This window comes from Chiloscyllium plagiosum, chromosome 31, assembly GCF_004010195.1.
Source record: "Chiloscyllium plagiosum isolate BGI_BamShark_2017 chromosome 31, ASM401019v2, whole genome shotgun sequence".
Taxonomy (NCBI): Eukaryota; Metazoa; Chordata; class Chondrichthyes; order Orectolobiformes; family Hemiscylliidae; genus Chiloscyllium; species Chiloscyllium plagiosum.
Window position 1 is genome coordinate 5949736 of NC_057740.1, and position 16568 is coordinate 5966303.

Consider the following 16568-nt stretch of genomic DNA (forward strand, 5'->3'; position numbering starts at 1 on the left):
AAACACATTTGTTCAAACAGCCAGTGCCCTGTGTGGCATTGCAGCTGCAACGTGCTCCCTGAATGACATCACTATCAACATCATTTCAAAGATCCAACATATTTTGGAAGTGAAGGATCTTGTGATAGGGTAAAGGTAAAGTCATTGCAGTCCTACCAGACAATAGGGCTCCTCTCTCATTAGGGAGAAACGGTTGACAGTATGTTAACCTGAGGGTCACCAGATTTCAGGTGAGGGTCAAGGCTGAGAAAGAGAGCCCTTCATGGTCACCTCAGCCAGTGCAAGAATTGAACTCACACCCCTGTTGGTGTTAGTCTCTGCATTGAAGACAATCATCCAGTCAACTGAGCCCCATACAGTGGCAGCATATCTTCCTCTGGGCCAGAAAGTCGGGGTTTGAGTTCACAGGGGTGAGAATTAACATTTCAGAACAGATTAATATAAAAACAATATATTTTGGAAATTCCCTATGGGCACATATAGCAATGCATTCAGCAATTATTGGTACCCAGATTATTATGTTCTTTAGACATTTATTAACCCAAGCCATGAAGTTTAAAACATAACTCCTTGCCTTGATATTTGGTTTAGTCACATGATATCTGCTCCCTAATTCTTATTTTTAAGCAAACCGTTTGGACATATTTTGTCATATCTCCAGGGCAGGTGGGATTTGAACCTGGGCCTTCTAATCTAGAGGTCAGGACAGCAACACAATCTGTCTCCTGTTTAATTATTTTTTGTATGTGACCTCCATTTCTTAATCAAATAACTTCCATCATCGTTAGCAACATAAATTAACTAACCATTAAAAAGTAGGTGCGTGATATCTTTATCTCTGCCCTCTTCAACAGAGCTAGACGTTGAGTTGACCTTTTTGCTAGCTTTCCCTTGGTCTTCCTTGCCACCTTTACCTAATTGTGCTCACTCGTGCTTGGTAATTCCCCCAATCTTCAAAACTCACTACCAATGCATGCTTGTTACTGATTTCTGTGCTGAAACTTGACAGTGTTAAGAATGAGCAAGGTTGCATCCTTACAAAGGCTTTTGTCTTCAGTGTGGGCCAAGACTCCAACAGACTTGAAAGAAGATGAGTGGGACAAGGGTTTGGATGCCTTGTTTTGATGTCAAACACTTTCCACATCATAACCAACAAAATACCACGCCAAACCAAGCTATGTTAAGGAGATGAGCAAATATTGAAAGTTAGATTTAAAACAGAAGATGTTGAGATGGTATCCGCAAACTCAGTTAGACCTTCAATGTTGCTACCCTTGATGCTGAGTGTTTTGCCTTCACCCATTACAATGTATAGACCAGTTATGATAAAGAACACATGTCGGTTGTCATGGCGAGGTTGCTAGCTGCGTGTTGACTCTCTCAGACAGAGTAGACAGTTAGTTTCAGGCAGACTCCGAGAGACACCTCTATTGGTGCCATTCAGACAGGAGTTGTTGGAACATGTCACCGTCAGTGGAAGAACAGTTTGGCGGAGCGGTAGAAAGCACAGTCAATGCATCACTCAAACATTTCAACAGGAATGTTGTGAATCTCAGCTGGAAAGATAGATAGATTTTCGTCCCTTACTAGAACCAATGGAGCAAAACCATCCTCTGTGTGTCACTGCCACTATCACTCCTAATGTTATTCATAAAATCCCTAAGGCCCCTCAGTCCAACAAGTCCACACCGACCGTCTGAGGAGTATCCCACCCAGACCCATTCTCCTACCTTGTTATCCTGTATTTACCCCTGACTAATGCACCTAACCTACACATCCCTGAACACAGTGGCAATTTAGCATAGCCAATTCACCACAGCTGCACATCTTTGGACTGTGGGAGGAAACCTGAGTACCTGGAGGAAATCTACACAGACACAGGGAGAATGTGCAAACTCCACACAGACAGTGGCCCGAGACAGCAGTGCTAACCACTGAGCCACTGTGCCACCCTAACCAGTACTAATTTATTAGGTGGTTAGGAAGGCAAGTGCAATGATGGCATCTCTTTTGACAGGACTTGAATATAAAAACAGAGATGTACATCTGAGGCTCTATAATGCTCTGATTAGACCACATTTGGAGTATTGTACACAGTTTTGGGCCCTGTATACCAGAGAGGATGTACTGGCCCTGGAGTGTATCCAGAGGACGTTCTCAAAAATGGTGCCAGGAATGAAAAACTTAACATATGAGGAATGTTTGAGGACTCTAATTGAAACTTACAGAATATTGAATAGCTTGAACAGAGATGATATTGGAAAGATGTTTCCATTGGTAGGAGAGACTAGTACCCAAGGGCATAGCCTTAGAGTAAAGGGAAGACATTTCAGAACAGAGATAAGGAGAAACTTCTTCAGCCAGAGAGTAGTGAATCTCTGGAATTCACTGCCACAGAAGGCTGTGGAGGCCAGGTCATTAGTGTATTTTAGACAGAGATAGATAGGTTCTTGAGTATCAAAGGGATCAAAGGTTACAGGAGAAAACAGGAGAATGGGGTTGAAAAACGTTATCAGCCATGATTGGGTTTCCATTGCTCGTGCCATCCAAGATGTAAACTCCATTCAGACTTAAGGGGCAGCACGGTGGCACAGTGGTTAGCACTGCTGCCTCATAGTGCCGGGGACCTGGGTTAGATTCCAGCCCTGGGCAACTGTCTGTGTGGAGTTTACACAATCTCCCCGTGTCTGCGTGGGTTTCCTCCGGGTGCTCCGGTTTCCTCCCACAATCCAAAGATGTGCAGGGTCAGGTGAATTGGCCATGCTAAATTGCCCATAGTGTTAGGTGCATTAGTCAGAGGGAAATGGGTCTGGGTGGGATCCTCTTCAGAGGGTCAGTGTGGACTTGTTGGGCTGAAGGGTCTGTTTCCACACTGTAGGGGAATCTAATCTAATCAACCCACACCTTGGACATTTTGATTCACTTCTACTGATACAACTCACTGATTCACCTGGCTTCACAAAAATCCTAAACCATATTTCAAAACTGAAACCAGGATTTATTGAAATGCATGTGGATTTACTGTGTATTTCACTGAACCTCATGAAACATGGTGATAAGTAAATCTCCAGTTTCTTGATTTTGCAGACCGCTGAGGAATTTGGACAATATTTGAATAAATTCAACAAAAAGGGAGGTGGGAACTTCACGTTCAAAGTGTTTACAGCAAACAAGAATGTTGAACTGCCTGCAGCTGTTGACTGGCGTCCCAAAGGTTATGTTACTCCAGTGAAGGACCAGGTAAAGATGAGGAAAAATGTTGCCAACGTTTAATAACGTATGACGTTTTGAGGAACTATCTGATTTTTTGGTGCTTATAACTTGGTTCTTAAAGGCCTATCAAGCAATAGGACATTCATGTTCCATTAAATTAGCATTTGCAGGGTTCCCTTGATATGGTAAAAAATCCCAAGGAGCTTCAACTGGTGTGATATCGCACAAAACTTGACACTGAGTCATAGAATGACAACTGACCAAAAATGTAATCAAAGCAGTAAGTTTTAAAGATCAACTTAAAGACAGAGAGAGAAGGAAAGGGGTTAATATGTCAGTATGGATGTCTGAATCAGCAGCTAGGTTAATCTTCCAACCCCTTGCATAATAAGAATCTGTCGATCTCAGCTTCCACCACCTTTCTGGAACAGAGAAGCGATTTTATCTTGTCCCTGTTAGAAATGGGTAACCGCTGAATTTTAAACAGTGATCCTTCATTCTGGATTCTCCCACAAAGGGAACCATCCTCTACACACCTACCCTGTCCAGACCAATCAGGATCTTTTATGTTTCATTCACCCCTTATTCTTCGAAGCTCCAGCGGAGACGAGCTGAATCCCTTGAACATTTCATAAGAACATAAGAGCAGGTGTAGGCCATTCAGCCCCTCAAACTGACCCAAACTGATCATGGATGGTCTGCTCTCGGGCTCAACTTCCCTTTCGTACCAGTTCCTCATAACCCTCATCTCCTCAATATTTCAAAAATTCCTCTTTCAGTGATATATTCAGAGATTGTGCCCCCACAAATCTCTGCGATAGAGAAATCCAGACAATTCCTTTCCTGTAGGAAAAGAAATTTCTTTATGTCTCAGTTTTAAGACTTTCTAATAGCCTTTTTATGTTTCTTATCAAAATGGACAATTTCAATTACATTTCAGTTGCCATAAACTTGCTCAATCCGTTAATCTAGTGGTATCTTTTTGTAACCTCCTTGTGTTCTTTTCACAACTTACACACGAACAAGAAAGAGAGGAGGCCACTTGGCCCTTTGAGCCTGCTCTGTTACCTCTCATAGCTGATCTGATTTTCCCTGCAACTTTACATGACTGCAAATGCCCAATAAATTCTCATCCTAATTAGTTTTCAATTTATCTTTGTGTCATCAGTACATTTGGCAACTATACCCTCCGTCACTTCAACAAAGTCATTTATATAATTTGTAAACAGGTAAGGACCCAGCATCAATCTCAACAGCACACCACTCATGACATCTTTCCAAAACAAAAAAGATCCATCTTCATCAACTTTCTACCTGCTCTGAGCAACATAATCTTCTATCCATGCCAGTCTGTAGCACGTGCCTTTATTTTTAGCAATAACCTTTAATGGGGCAATTTTCCTTACGACAATATGTTAAGCTATTGTTTCCACTTTCAGTCACCCTGCTTTTTCAAATTCACTGTCTTCCAATCTAATGGGAGCATTCCTGAATCAAGGGAGTTTTGGATTGTATCTATTCTGTACCTTGTGAAATAGCCCCTTAAATATCTGCCACTGCACCTCTATTGACCTATCCTCTCACCAAACTTGCCAATTCATTTTAGCTGGTTTACTTCCATGGCTTTATAATTGCCCATATTTGTTAATTTTTTTGAAAAGTCTCAGATTAATTTGCTCTCTCTGAAACTGAATGTAAATGCAATCATATTATTGTTTCTACTTTCTAGGGGCACCTTCACTGTGAGTTTATTAACTCGTCCTATCTCATTGCAGAAACCAGCTCTTCTATCGCCTGTGTTTTGATCAGAATATGCTTCTGTCCTGGACACATTGTATGCACTCTTCATCTAGGCAACCTATCTCCATCTAGCTTTTCCAGTCAACATGTGGATACTCTCATGAGTATCACTATGTCTTTATCTGAAGACCTCATTATTTCTTCCTTTATGCCCTACCTTACTACTCCTTATATTTTGGTCTCAACACCATTCCCACAAGCGACTTCTTCCCTTAATCTTTTATCGTTGCGAACCAAACTGTTTCCACATATCGTTTCCCTAAACTTTGGTTATCTCTCTCTATTGTGCTAATACTGAAATTAATTATCCTCCACCTTTTCATATTTTCTTGTCATTCCGAAATGTCCTACACTCTTCAAGAGTCTGGTTCCAAGCCATGTTACACTGCAGCCAAATCTCTGGCTTCCAGATTGTACTGAGAGTGGGAATCCTAAAGATACAGGCTTGGAAGCTGAAGATGCAGCCACTCATTACGGATGATAAGACTGGAGCTCTTCAGGTGCCGAACTGGTGGCATCATGGTGATGCTGTTGGGCCAGCAATCCTGAAATCGAGGTTAATAACCTTGGAGATTTACTAGGATGTTGCCAGGTGTGAAAGGCTTGAATTGTAAAGAAAGGCTGGATTGGCTGGGACTTTTTTTTAGTGGAGAGTAGGAAGTTGAGAGGTGACCTTATAGAGGTTTATAAAATCATGAGGGTCATAGATAACGTCGATGGGAGGTTTATTTTCCTTAGAGTGAAGGATTTCAAGACCTAAGGACACATTTTTAAGGTGAGAGGGGAAAGATTTAAAAAAGACCTGAGGGTCAAATAGTTTACACAGAGAGTGGTTCACCTGTAGATTGAATTTCCTGAGGAAGTGGTAGAAATGGGTACAATTACAATGTTCAAAAGGCATTTGGATAGGTACATGAATAGACAAGGTTTGGAGAGATATGGGCCAGGAGCAGGCAGGTGGCAGTAGTTTAGTTTGGGATTATGTTCAGCATGGACTGGTTGGATCAAAGGGCTTGATTTCATGCCGTATGGCTCTATGATTATGAATATGACATCTAGTGGATTTGATTCTCATTAATAAATCTGGAAGTCAAAATGTATTCTTTGTAATGGTGGCCATGACCATCATCTCTTGCTGTAAGATTCCATCTGGTTATTTCACATTCTTTAAGGAAGGAAATCTATTGTTCTGACCAGGCACGGCCTACATATGACTTCAGACTCACAGTAACTCTCAATCGCCCACTAAAATGGACGAGCAAACTATTCACTTTAGGGAAGGGTAACACATGCTGGCATTGATGCCACATCTGAAAGAATAAAAATAAACAGGTAGGAGAGTTGAGGATCTGGTGGAGGTTATAGAGATGAGGAAGAATGGAGTCCTTGAAGGAAAATGAGAGCAAAATTTTAAAATTAATGAGTTGGCGATGAAGCTCAGGGATGATTCACAAAAGAATTTCCATCAAGCAATCATTTTTTAAAGATTAAAAGCCTCAGGCTAAATATATGTGAGAAAGAAAATCATTATGAATGAAAGAAGAAATGGATACCAGGCAGCTGATCTGATATTAGATGAAGTGAAACTATTTTCAAATTTGGAGTCCTGTGTTACAGCTATTGCCCTTTATGTGAGTTTTCTAAGTGCAATAAGCAATCACAAATGTTGCTCCCTGTGATTCTTTCTATATTAGGGGCAGTGTGGTTCTTGTTGGGCTTTCAGCACGACTGGAGTACTTGAAGGACAAGTCTTTAATAAAACAGGAAAGCTCATTTCCCTGAGTGAGCAGTACCTGATGGACTGTACCCAATCTGTGGGAAACAGAGGCTGCAATGGGGGATTTAAAGTGCGGGCCCTTCTGTTTATCAAAGAACATGGTATTAATTCAGAAGAGTCATACCCCTACACTGCAAAGGTAATGTTCTTTTCTGTTTAAATGGTATGGAATTTTGTATTTATTAAATGAGAAAGTATTTATATACATTTTTGGGTCTGGTTGTTTAAATTCTTCTCTGAGGGATTGGCTAATTGGTAGAGATATGCTACAGATCTAGCACAAAGGAATACAAGAGCGATTATTAGAAATCCCAGCCTTGGAGCATCAATGCAAAAGCTCCTCCTGGGGTTTGCCAGGCCCAGCCATCTTTAACTGCTTCATTATTGACCTATCCTCGATCATCAGAAGTTGGGATGTTCACTGATTACAAAATATTCAGCAACATTTGCGACTGCTTCGATACTGAAGCTGTCCATGTCCAAAAGCAGCAAGACCTGGACAACATTCAGACTTGGGCTGATAAGTGGCAAGCAACTTTGGCTCCATACAAAGTGACAAGCAATGGCCATATACAAAAGAAAATCTAATGGTGTTCAATGACATTACCATCACTGAATTCCCCACTACAACATCCTGGGAGTCACAGTTGAACAGAAACTGAAAAGGACGACTTGTATATGTTGTGTTTACAAGGGTACATCAGAGGCTACAAATTCTGTGCCAAACACTTCCCCTTGTGCCCCCCACCCCTCAAAATTCTGTCCACCAAATACCAGGTTTAATTAAGTCAGGAGTGAGTTGCAACGCTTCCCACGTGCCTGGATGGGTGCAGCTCCCAACAACACTCAAGAAGCTTGAGACCATCCTGGGCAAAATAATCTGCTTGATTGGCAAACCATTAGCCACCATTAAGCTTTAACCCTGATGCACAGTGCAGCAATATGTATCATCTACAAGATGCATGGCAATAACTCAAGCACCTTCCCAACCAGTGAACTCTATAATCTGGAAGGATAAAGACAACAATGACACAAGAACACCAAGTTTGTCGCCAAGTGACATACTGTCCAGACTTGGAAATTAATCACTGTTTATCCACAGACACTCTGTAAAAATCTACAACTTTCCCTAACATCACTGAGAGTATTCCTATACCTACATGACGGCAGTGGTTCAGAAGGCAGGTCACCATCACCTTTTCAAGGGCAATCGGGGATGGTTAATGAATGCTGGTCTGGAAAGTGACATCCACATCCCACGACAATTAATTGAGTCATTGCAGAGTTTTAGGGTTCACCCCCCCCCCCCCCCCCCCCACTTTGCACACCCAGATCATGCAAGTGGGAAGGAAAATTTTCTCCTCCAGTAGCATGATTCCCTCTGTTCATGACCATTCTGTCCAATGGTGCTGTCCTTGGCGGAGAGGACTTGTTAGGCTGGGATTTGGGCCATTTTCTGTTGTGATGATCCCACCTCCTGCCTCATGCCACATATAATGGGGCAACAGTGAAGGACCTGGATTTGAGGCCACTGCATCTACTCCAGGCCCAAGTGGAGATGGAGCTGGATGGAGGCATCTTGGTTAAAAAATAATCACTGGGACATGCAGCCAGTTCTCAAAAAGAGAGTGAGACCTCCTTTAGTCTCACCTTCTATCCCCATAACCCATCTATGAACCTCGACTCTCTCTTCCCATTCATTTCCCTTCTCGCTCCTCCATAATTTCTCACCCTCTTACTCTCTCAACTGCTATCCACTACGTGCAGAACCTCTGAGCCTAAGTATCACTTCAGAATGTCTTTACGATGTTCATGTCTGTCATAATGAAGAGACTATTTTGAAGCCTACTTGATGAGAATTCCCTTTTTTTGTACTGAGGTACAGCAGCCAATTGCAATGTTCCTCACTGAGGTACAGCAGCCAATTGCAATGTTCCTCACTGAGGTACAGCAGCCAATTGCAGTGTTCCTCACTGAGGTACAGCAGCCAATTGCAATGTTCCTCACTGAGGAGCTGGTACAATGTCATCTATCATTACAGGATTTTCACAGGCACTCAGCAGGAAGCAAAGAACAGCAAAAGAAAAACATTCAAACATTTTTCCATTGAACAAATAAAATATTGGGACACACATGTGGGATGAAGGTGTGTAATTTAAAAAGGCAAAAAAGTTTACATTTTATTGTTGAGCAACAATTCATGAATAGATAATTACATTTTCAGTCCAGTCCTAATCTTCATCATGTTTTATTCATCATTTGAATTCAGTTGCACTAAATTTGACAAGATGCAACTTTAAATGTGTTTCTAACAATAAAAAGAAGTCCTTACTGATTTGAACGATTCTGGCTCTGGGAAGTGTTCAGAAAACTATAGCCTGTGTTGAAGTCCTGAGTGACAGACCATGGTTCAGAATTCCCACTTCCTTGCAAGTCTGAAATGCTGTATCAGCAGTCACTTTCCAAAGGGCAATGGCAGTCAATGCGGGTAATTTATTATTAACCCAACTCCAACAAAATTCAAGCCTTTGTACCAACTTGCTCCATCTCGGAACACCACGTGGCTCCCTTGATGAGTTTAGTCAGGTTTGATAGAATGCTGGTACAGTGATGTGTAGGGAATGTACAATAGCAAAGCAACAGCTTTACACAAAGGATAGATTAGATTACATTACAGTGTGGAAACAGGCCCTTCGGCCCAACAAGTCCACACCGACCCGCCGAAGTGCAACCCACCCATACCCCTACATTTACCCCTTACCTAACACTACGGGCAATTTAGCATGGTCAATTCACCTGACCTGCACATCTTTTGGACTGTGGGAGGAAACCGGAACACCCGGAGGAAACCCACACAGACACGGGGAGAACGTGCAAACTCCACACAGTCAGTCGCCTGAGGCGGGAATTGAACCCGGGTCTCAGGCGCTGTGAGGCAGCAGTGCCACCGTGCCACCCATGGTTAAGATAAGGTCTACAGTGTAGGTGAGCAGGGTTTATTTGAATTAAAAAGGACAAAATGAAGAAAGTTAATACCATAGGCTCTTTCCTCAGAGAGCTGTTGTAACATATTGAAAGGGTGTAAAAGGCACTGGGCAGGGTGCAGAGAACATTTACAAGGTTGACAGCAGGATTACCTATGGTGGTACTCTTTCTCTTCAAACAGAGGGTGAGGTAGAGAATTTTAGATTGATGAGAGGTAATGCTCAGATATGGTGGACAGAGAAGGTAGATAGAGACAGGAAAAGCATGCCTAGAGACCATCATATGGAACAGTCACCAAGAAACTCAATAGAGAAATTTGGAAGAAAATTCTTTATCCAAAGAATGCGGAGAATGCAGAACTCATCAGCATATGGAACTGTTAAAGCAAATAGTGTAGATGTGTTTCAGAGGAGCACTGACAAGGCAGTTGAGGGAAAAGGAAACAAAGGTTGATTCAGAAGAGTGAAAGTAGGAGGATGCTTGAATGAAGAATGGATTAGTTGGGCCAAATGGCCTGTTCCTGTGCCAAACGTGTTTGAAGGAAAATGACCTGTAAAAAAAATGTTCAATGCGGGAAGTTGTAAATATGAGGAGCACAAATTAAAATGTATAAGTGTAGGAAGAAAAAGCAATTGACCGACTTACATTAATATAAAGGTTTGGGAATATGTTTTAGTTGAGATATGTCCACCAAGCAACTAAAAAACAGTCATGAAAAGTACATGAATTTAAGGAGTCTAAAGATGTGCAGGTCAAGTGGATTGGACATGCTAAATTGCCCAAAGTGGCCAGTTTTGTGCAGGCTAAGTGGGCAAGCCATGGGAAATGTGCAGTTACAGGGACCAGGATAGGGTAGGTTCGGAAGGGTGGATCTAGAGAGATGCTCTTCGGAAGGTTGGTGTTAACTTGATGGGCTGAGTAGGCTGCTTCCACTCTGTAGGGATTCAATGATCATATCACTGAGGAACACAGTTGATTTTCTGGTCTTTTGTGATTTCCCCTCATTTCTATTAATTCTATCGGTTTTATATTGCATTAACCCTTGTCTCTTGGTTTTAGGATGGAGATTGTAAATCCAATAAAAAAGATACTGTTGCCACTTGCAAGGGTGTCACAATTATTCCAAAAAATTCTGAAGCAGATTTAGCTGCAGCAGTGGCCACAGTTGGACCTATATCTGTCTCCATAGATGCTGAGCATAGATCTTTCATGTTGTATAAGTCAGGTAAGAGCTGGGCTTATAATTAATGTACACAATGTAATGAAACTCTTAATGGTCGAAACAAATTTTGAGCCAACCTTTTGAAATTCATACATGATGAAGCTAACAATTAATTGTAACGAACTTGTTTAGTATTTTTAGTATTCAATGAGCATTGTCTTGTATCACATTAAGAAAGAAATGAGCATTATACTTTGAATATTTAGCAAATGGAGAATAAAGGGTTATTGGGGAATGTTACAAATAGTGTTTGTCAACTGAGAACACCTGAGTTATTAAACAAAGTTCGGTACAAACCATTTTCTTGGGATGTGTTTAAAGTTATTCTCAGTTGCCATGACATTTAAGTAATTCTCCCATTGTACATCACTCTCTGTGAAGGTTCTCTGAAACTGTTTGTGCTACTGAAAGGGTTAGAACAACAGGGCACATATTTAATGTGGTTTATGAAAGGATCAAATATACCATGAAAAAAAGATTTTTCAGAAAGTAAGTAGTTAGTGTATGGAAGGTCCTGGAAGTGTAGTAGAGACGAGTTCAATTGGCTACTTGAAGAATGCAAGAGATAAACATTTGGACAGAAATAGAGTGCAAGGATATGAAGGAAAAAGCAAAGTTTTGGCAGAACTGTTTGAAGAACGGGTTCAAAGATGGTGTGCTCCATGTGTGCTCTAACATTTCTGTGATTCTGGGATTTCCACACCTCAATTCCAAAATAACAGGTATAAATGTTTCTTTCATCCCAGGTATATTTTATGAGCCCCATTGCAGTTCTGTTAATCTTGATCATGAAGTGCTGGCTGTTGGGTATGGGACTGAAAATCAGAAGCCATATTGGATTGTTAAAAATAGGTATGTGTCTCAGAGAGTCTGCAACTTCAATGTCTTTATATTCAAATAAAAAAAAACTTTACTGTAGGTTTTCAGTTAAGTATAACTAAACCTAACAAAATACATTTAGAATATCAATCACCCTTGTCCATTTGACCTTAACCATTTGGAATGTTTCTCTCTTTTTAATTTTTCCCTGAAGTCAGAAGGGAAGTTGAAATACTGGAGGCTGTAATTCTACAGATAACTGAGGTAGCTCTTCATAAAATCCCAACATTTGGCCCATCAAGCCTGTACTGACTGTCTGAAGACCATCCCACCCAGAACCATCCCGTGTAACCCTGCATTTCTCATAGCTGACGCACCATGTCTGCTCATCCCTGAACACGATGGGACAATTTAGCATGGCCAATCCACCTAACCTGCACAATGTTGTGACTGTGGGTGAAAACCAGAGCACCTAGTGGAATCACACACAGACACAGGGAGAATGTGCAAACTCCATACAGACAGTCACAGCCAAGGCCAGGATTGAAACTGGGTCCCTAGTGCCGTGAAGCAGCCATGCTAACCGCTGAGCCACCACATCACCCCTTGTAAGAGAGCTGAAATTACCCGTACACCTAAGCAGATCCTGTTTTCAGGAGTCAGGGCCATTCTAATAGTCCAATATAGGCGGCACGGTGGCACAGTGGTTAGCACTGCTGCCTCACAGCGCCAGAGACCCAGTTCAATTCCTGACTCAGGTGACTGCTTGTGTGGAGTTTGCACATTCTCCCTGTGTCTGTGTGGGTTTCCTCCGGGTGCTACGGTTTCCTCCCACAGTCCAAAGATGTGCAGGTCAGGTGAATTGGCCATGCTAAATTGCCCATAGTGTTAGGTAAAGGGGTAAATGTATGGGTATGGGTGGGTTGCGCTTTGGCAGGTTGGTGTGGACTTGTTGGGCCGAAGGACCTGTTTCCACACTTTAAGTAATCTAATCTAATATCAACACCATTTACAGCATTGACTGGGTATCAGCCTTGGGGAATGAAACATCTGTGAGTTTTCGTGACAGTGTAAATGGGACAATTGTCCTAATTTAACATTATTTCTTTATAGCCATTTATTGCACCATAAAAGGGACATTTAAAACTTAAAATTCTCATCCTCAGGCCTTTGATTAACATTAGACAGAAGTGTTGGATGTGTGGCTGTTGTAGTCAGTGCTGTTAAAATGAAATTAATAAGAAAAATGTCATTACCGTCGCATTACATTTTCCTCTATTGAAAATTATGATTGAGGTCCAACTATTTGGTCCTTTCTGGTGGAAAATATAGGAATTGCTATTGGGAAGAAGAATTTCTATGTGAAAAGGTTGCTGAATTCACAGTGCAACCTTCAGTCTTGCTCAGTTTTATCTTGACAAGGCCACTTTTAAAATATTGCTTGCAATTCTGGTTCCGCGTCCACCAGCCCCCCCGCCCCAATTAAAGGAAGGATGTTGTGAAACTTGAAAGGGTTCAGAAAAGCTTTATAAGGATGTTACCAGGGTTGGAGGATTTGAGCTATAGGGAGAGGTTGAATACACTGGGGCTGTTTTCCCTGGGGTGTTGGAGGCTGAGGGGTGACCTTATAGAGGTTTATAAAGTCATGAGGGGCATGGATAGGATAAACAGATAAGGTCTTTTCCCTGGGTTGGGGGAGTCTAGAACTAGCGGGCATAGGTTTAGGGTGAGGGGGGAGAAATTTAAATGGGACCTAAGGGGCAACTTTTTCACATAGAGAGTGGTGCCTGTATGGTATGATCTGCCAGAGGAAGTGGTGGAGGCTGGTTCAATTACAACATTTAAAAGGCATCTGGATGGGTAAATCAATAGAACGGGTTTGGAGGGATATGGGCCAAGTGCTGGCAAATGGGACTAGGTTAGGTTGGGATATCTGGTCAGCACGGACGGGTTGGACCGAAGGATCTGTTCCTGTGCTGTACATCTGTATGACTCTCCAACTCTAAGTTGGTTCCATTTCTACAGAAACTACCTTTTCATTGGCTATTTGTGTTTGGTCTTTGTGTTCATAATCAGTAGCAAAACTTCTTATTTCAAAGAATATCCCTTCTAAACAGCCCTTCACCCCAAGGATTGCAGGAAGGCAGCTCACCCCCCACTTTCTCCGGGGCAATTAGGGACAGGGCATAAATGCTGGCACATATCCCACAAATAACTAAAACAAAAACTAATGTGTTGTGCCTGGACTGTGATACAATGTTGTTTTTAAAATTTTAGCTGGGGAACAAGTTGGGGCAATGAAGGATATGTTCATATGGCTAAGGATATGGATAACAACTGTGGAATTGCTACAACTGCTGTTTATCCTGAGGTGTGACTCATCACCTGAGGCTGCCTAAAAGTCCATCGACAAGAATCAGAATGACGTCTGACTGAAGCTGCTGAATTTAACATTGATGCTATTTGTCTCCATTGCTATTGTGGTTTCTGGAGCATTAATTACAAATATTATGATAAAATATAAATAAACATTTCTTTGCTTTTGGTAGGAACAAGAATTTGTTGTTTAGGATCAATGTAATGTGTAAACTGGATGCACTTCAATACTGTAGTTTCATCTGAGCATTTTATGGATAAGAACATTGTAATAGTTTCCTTTAAAACAGTTTTCTTACATTGAAGTCTGCTACATAAATGTAAATTGTTGTTGCAATACATTAAAGATCATTACTCATCAATCTGTGAAGCTAGCTCACTAAAATAAAATTATAGTTTCGGGTGGGTGCAATTGGTTTCCAATTCTGGTCAGATGTAATCCTGGAGATTTCCAATTCATGAGCTGAATACGTGTTGCTGGAAAAGCGCAGCAGGTCAGGCAGCATCCAAGGAGCAGGAGAATCGACATTTCGGGCATGAGTCCTTCTTCAGGAATGAGGTCTGCAGATGCTGGAGATCAGAGCTGAAAATGTGTTGCTGGAAAAGCGCAGGTCAGGCTATAGTTTCGGGTGGGTGCAATTGGTTTCCAATTCTGGTCAGATGTAATCCTGGAGATTTCCAATTCATGAGCTGAAAACGTGTTGCTGGAAAAGCGCAGCAGGTCAGACAGCATCCAAGGAGCAGGAGAATCGACATTTCGGGCATGAGCCCTTTTTCAGGAATTGCTCATTTCTGGAGAAGGGCTCACGCCGGAAATGTCGATTCTCCTGCTCCTTGGATGCTGCCTGACCTGCGCTTTTCCAGCAACACATTTTCAGTTCTGATCTCCAGCATCTGCAGTCCTCACTTTCTCCTCGAAGATTTCCAATACATGACTTGAAGGCTGTACATGGGGACAGAACCACATTTGGAGAGTTTAATTACGGAATATTTTACCATTGTAAAGAGAAAAACCAAGGTGATATGTAGAATAATAATTTGGGAAAATTCTAGCACCCTGCCACCACCTCCCCCCGCCCCAATCATTGAGAAACTCTTTTGCATTCATTAGCACAATGAATATTCATTAAAATCTAGCCTGTTGGAATTCTGTTCACAGCTACAATCTTGTCAGGCAGAAATGAGAAACAAGAAGTTTCCCAGATCCCTCTACATCTCAGAACTCTAAAGCTCTCAGCATTTAAACACCAAGCTTTTGTTTTATTTTTACTTTATTGACATTTCTCCCCATATTATACTCTATTAACCACATTGTTGTACACTCACTTCACTTATACATATACTCATGTTATTTATCATTTAATCCTCTTCATTATTTACATTTGTTCCTAGTTTGGTGTCATCAACAAATTAAGCAATAGTACCTTCCACCTCTTCATCGAATGGTATAAATTTTATTTTTACTTTTTGCAAAATGTAAAATTCTAAATGCAAGGTCCCAGCGCTGATCCTTGTGGCATGCCATCCATTACATCTTGCCAACCTGAAAAAGACCCATTAAAGCCTACTTTCTGCTTCCTGTTAGCTACCCCATTTTCTTATTCCATGTGCTGCAGTGAGGGAATATTCACAGGCCCATGTACCTAAAGGCATTGAATCATACTGTAGGATGTTAAATATGAGTTGTAGGTCTGTATTACAGGGGATAATGAGTCAAATTGAGCCAATTGCCACATGAAAGGAAAGGTATGTAAAGATCCAAGCTGTAAGGATCCTGCACATGGGGAAGAGCAAATCAGTCATACACTATTTTACTGTGTAGAGACTGTTATAGGCTATCCAGCATACAAGCAGCTTGATTGGTAAAGACTCGGTCAAGATCTCAAATGGAAAGCAAACCTTTCATTTCTGACCTTTCCTCCCCTGTACACGAAGGCAGATATTTGACCAATGTACCCCTCGCAGCCAGACTGGCATTGCTGAGTTTAGGAAGGAGGATGAGAAAGAACAAGGTTTGTCCAGTGACAACAGAACCAGGGAGCTGAAGGAGTGTATGAGAAAGCAGTGACTGAGGGGAGAGTCCGTGATGTTGAACAGTGTACCATAACAGCATGCACTGGAGGTGCTGCAGCTACCTCAGTGTGAGTGAAAGGCAGTGCTGGGCAAATCTTTGTGTGAGTGGAGAAGCCATTACCTACATCTACCACCTTCTCCAAGCAGACCTTCAGCCACTTTGGGATCAAAGCTTCCGAATAACCAGCTTCTTTCAAATCTCAATTGGGTATGTGCATGGCACCTCCCAACTAGTGACCTGGAAGTACAGAGGTGAGTTCAGAAATGCCCGTTATGGGAAAGCACTACAATTTCTCCAGCTGG

General features: G+C 41.7%; 1 protein-coding gene across 1 annotated transcript in view; it reads left to right on the forward strand.

The window, feature by feature from the left end:
* The window catches only part of LOC122565541 (cysteine proteinase 4-like), a 90745-nt gene extending 76537 nt beyond the window's left edge, over positions 1-14208 (forward strand). Inside the window, exons 10-14 of the mRNA XM_043721596.1 lie at positions 3088-3240; positions 6708-6929; positions 10835-11000; positions 11744-11849; positions 14094-14208. Coding sequence (XP_043577531.1) covers positions 3088-3240; positions 6708-6929; positions 10835-11000; positions 11744-11849; positions 14094-14193 — 747 coding nt within the window. The 3' untranslated portion in view covers positions 14194-14208. The remainder of the gene's footprint in view (positions 1-3087; positions 3241-6707; positions 6930-10834; positions 11001-11743; positions 11850-14093) is intronic.
* Positions 14209-16568: the final 2360 nt, after the last annotated feature.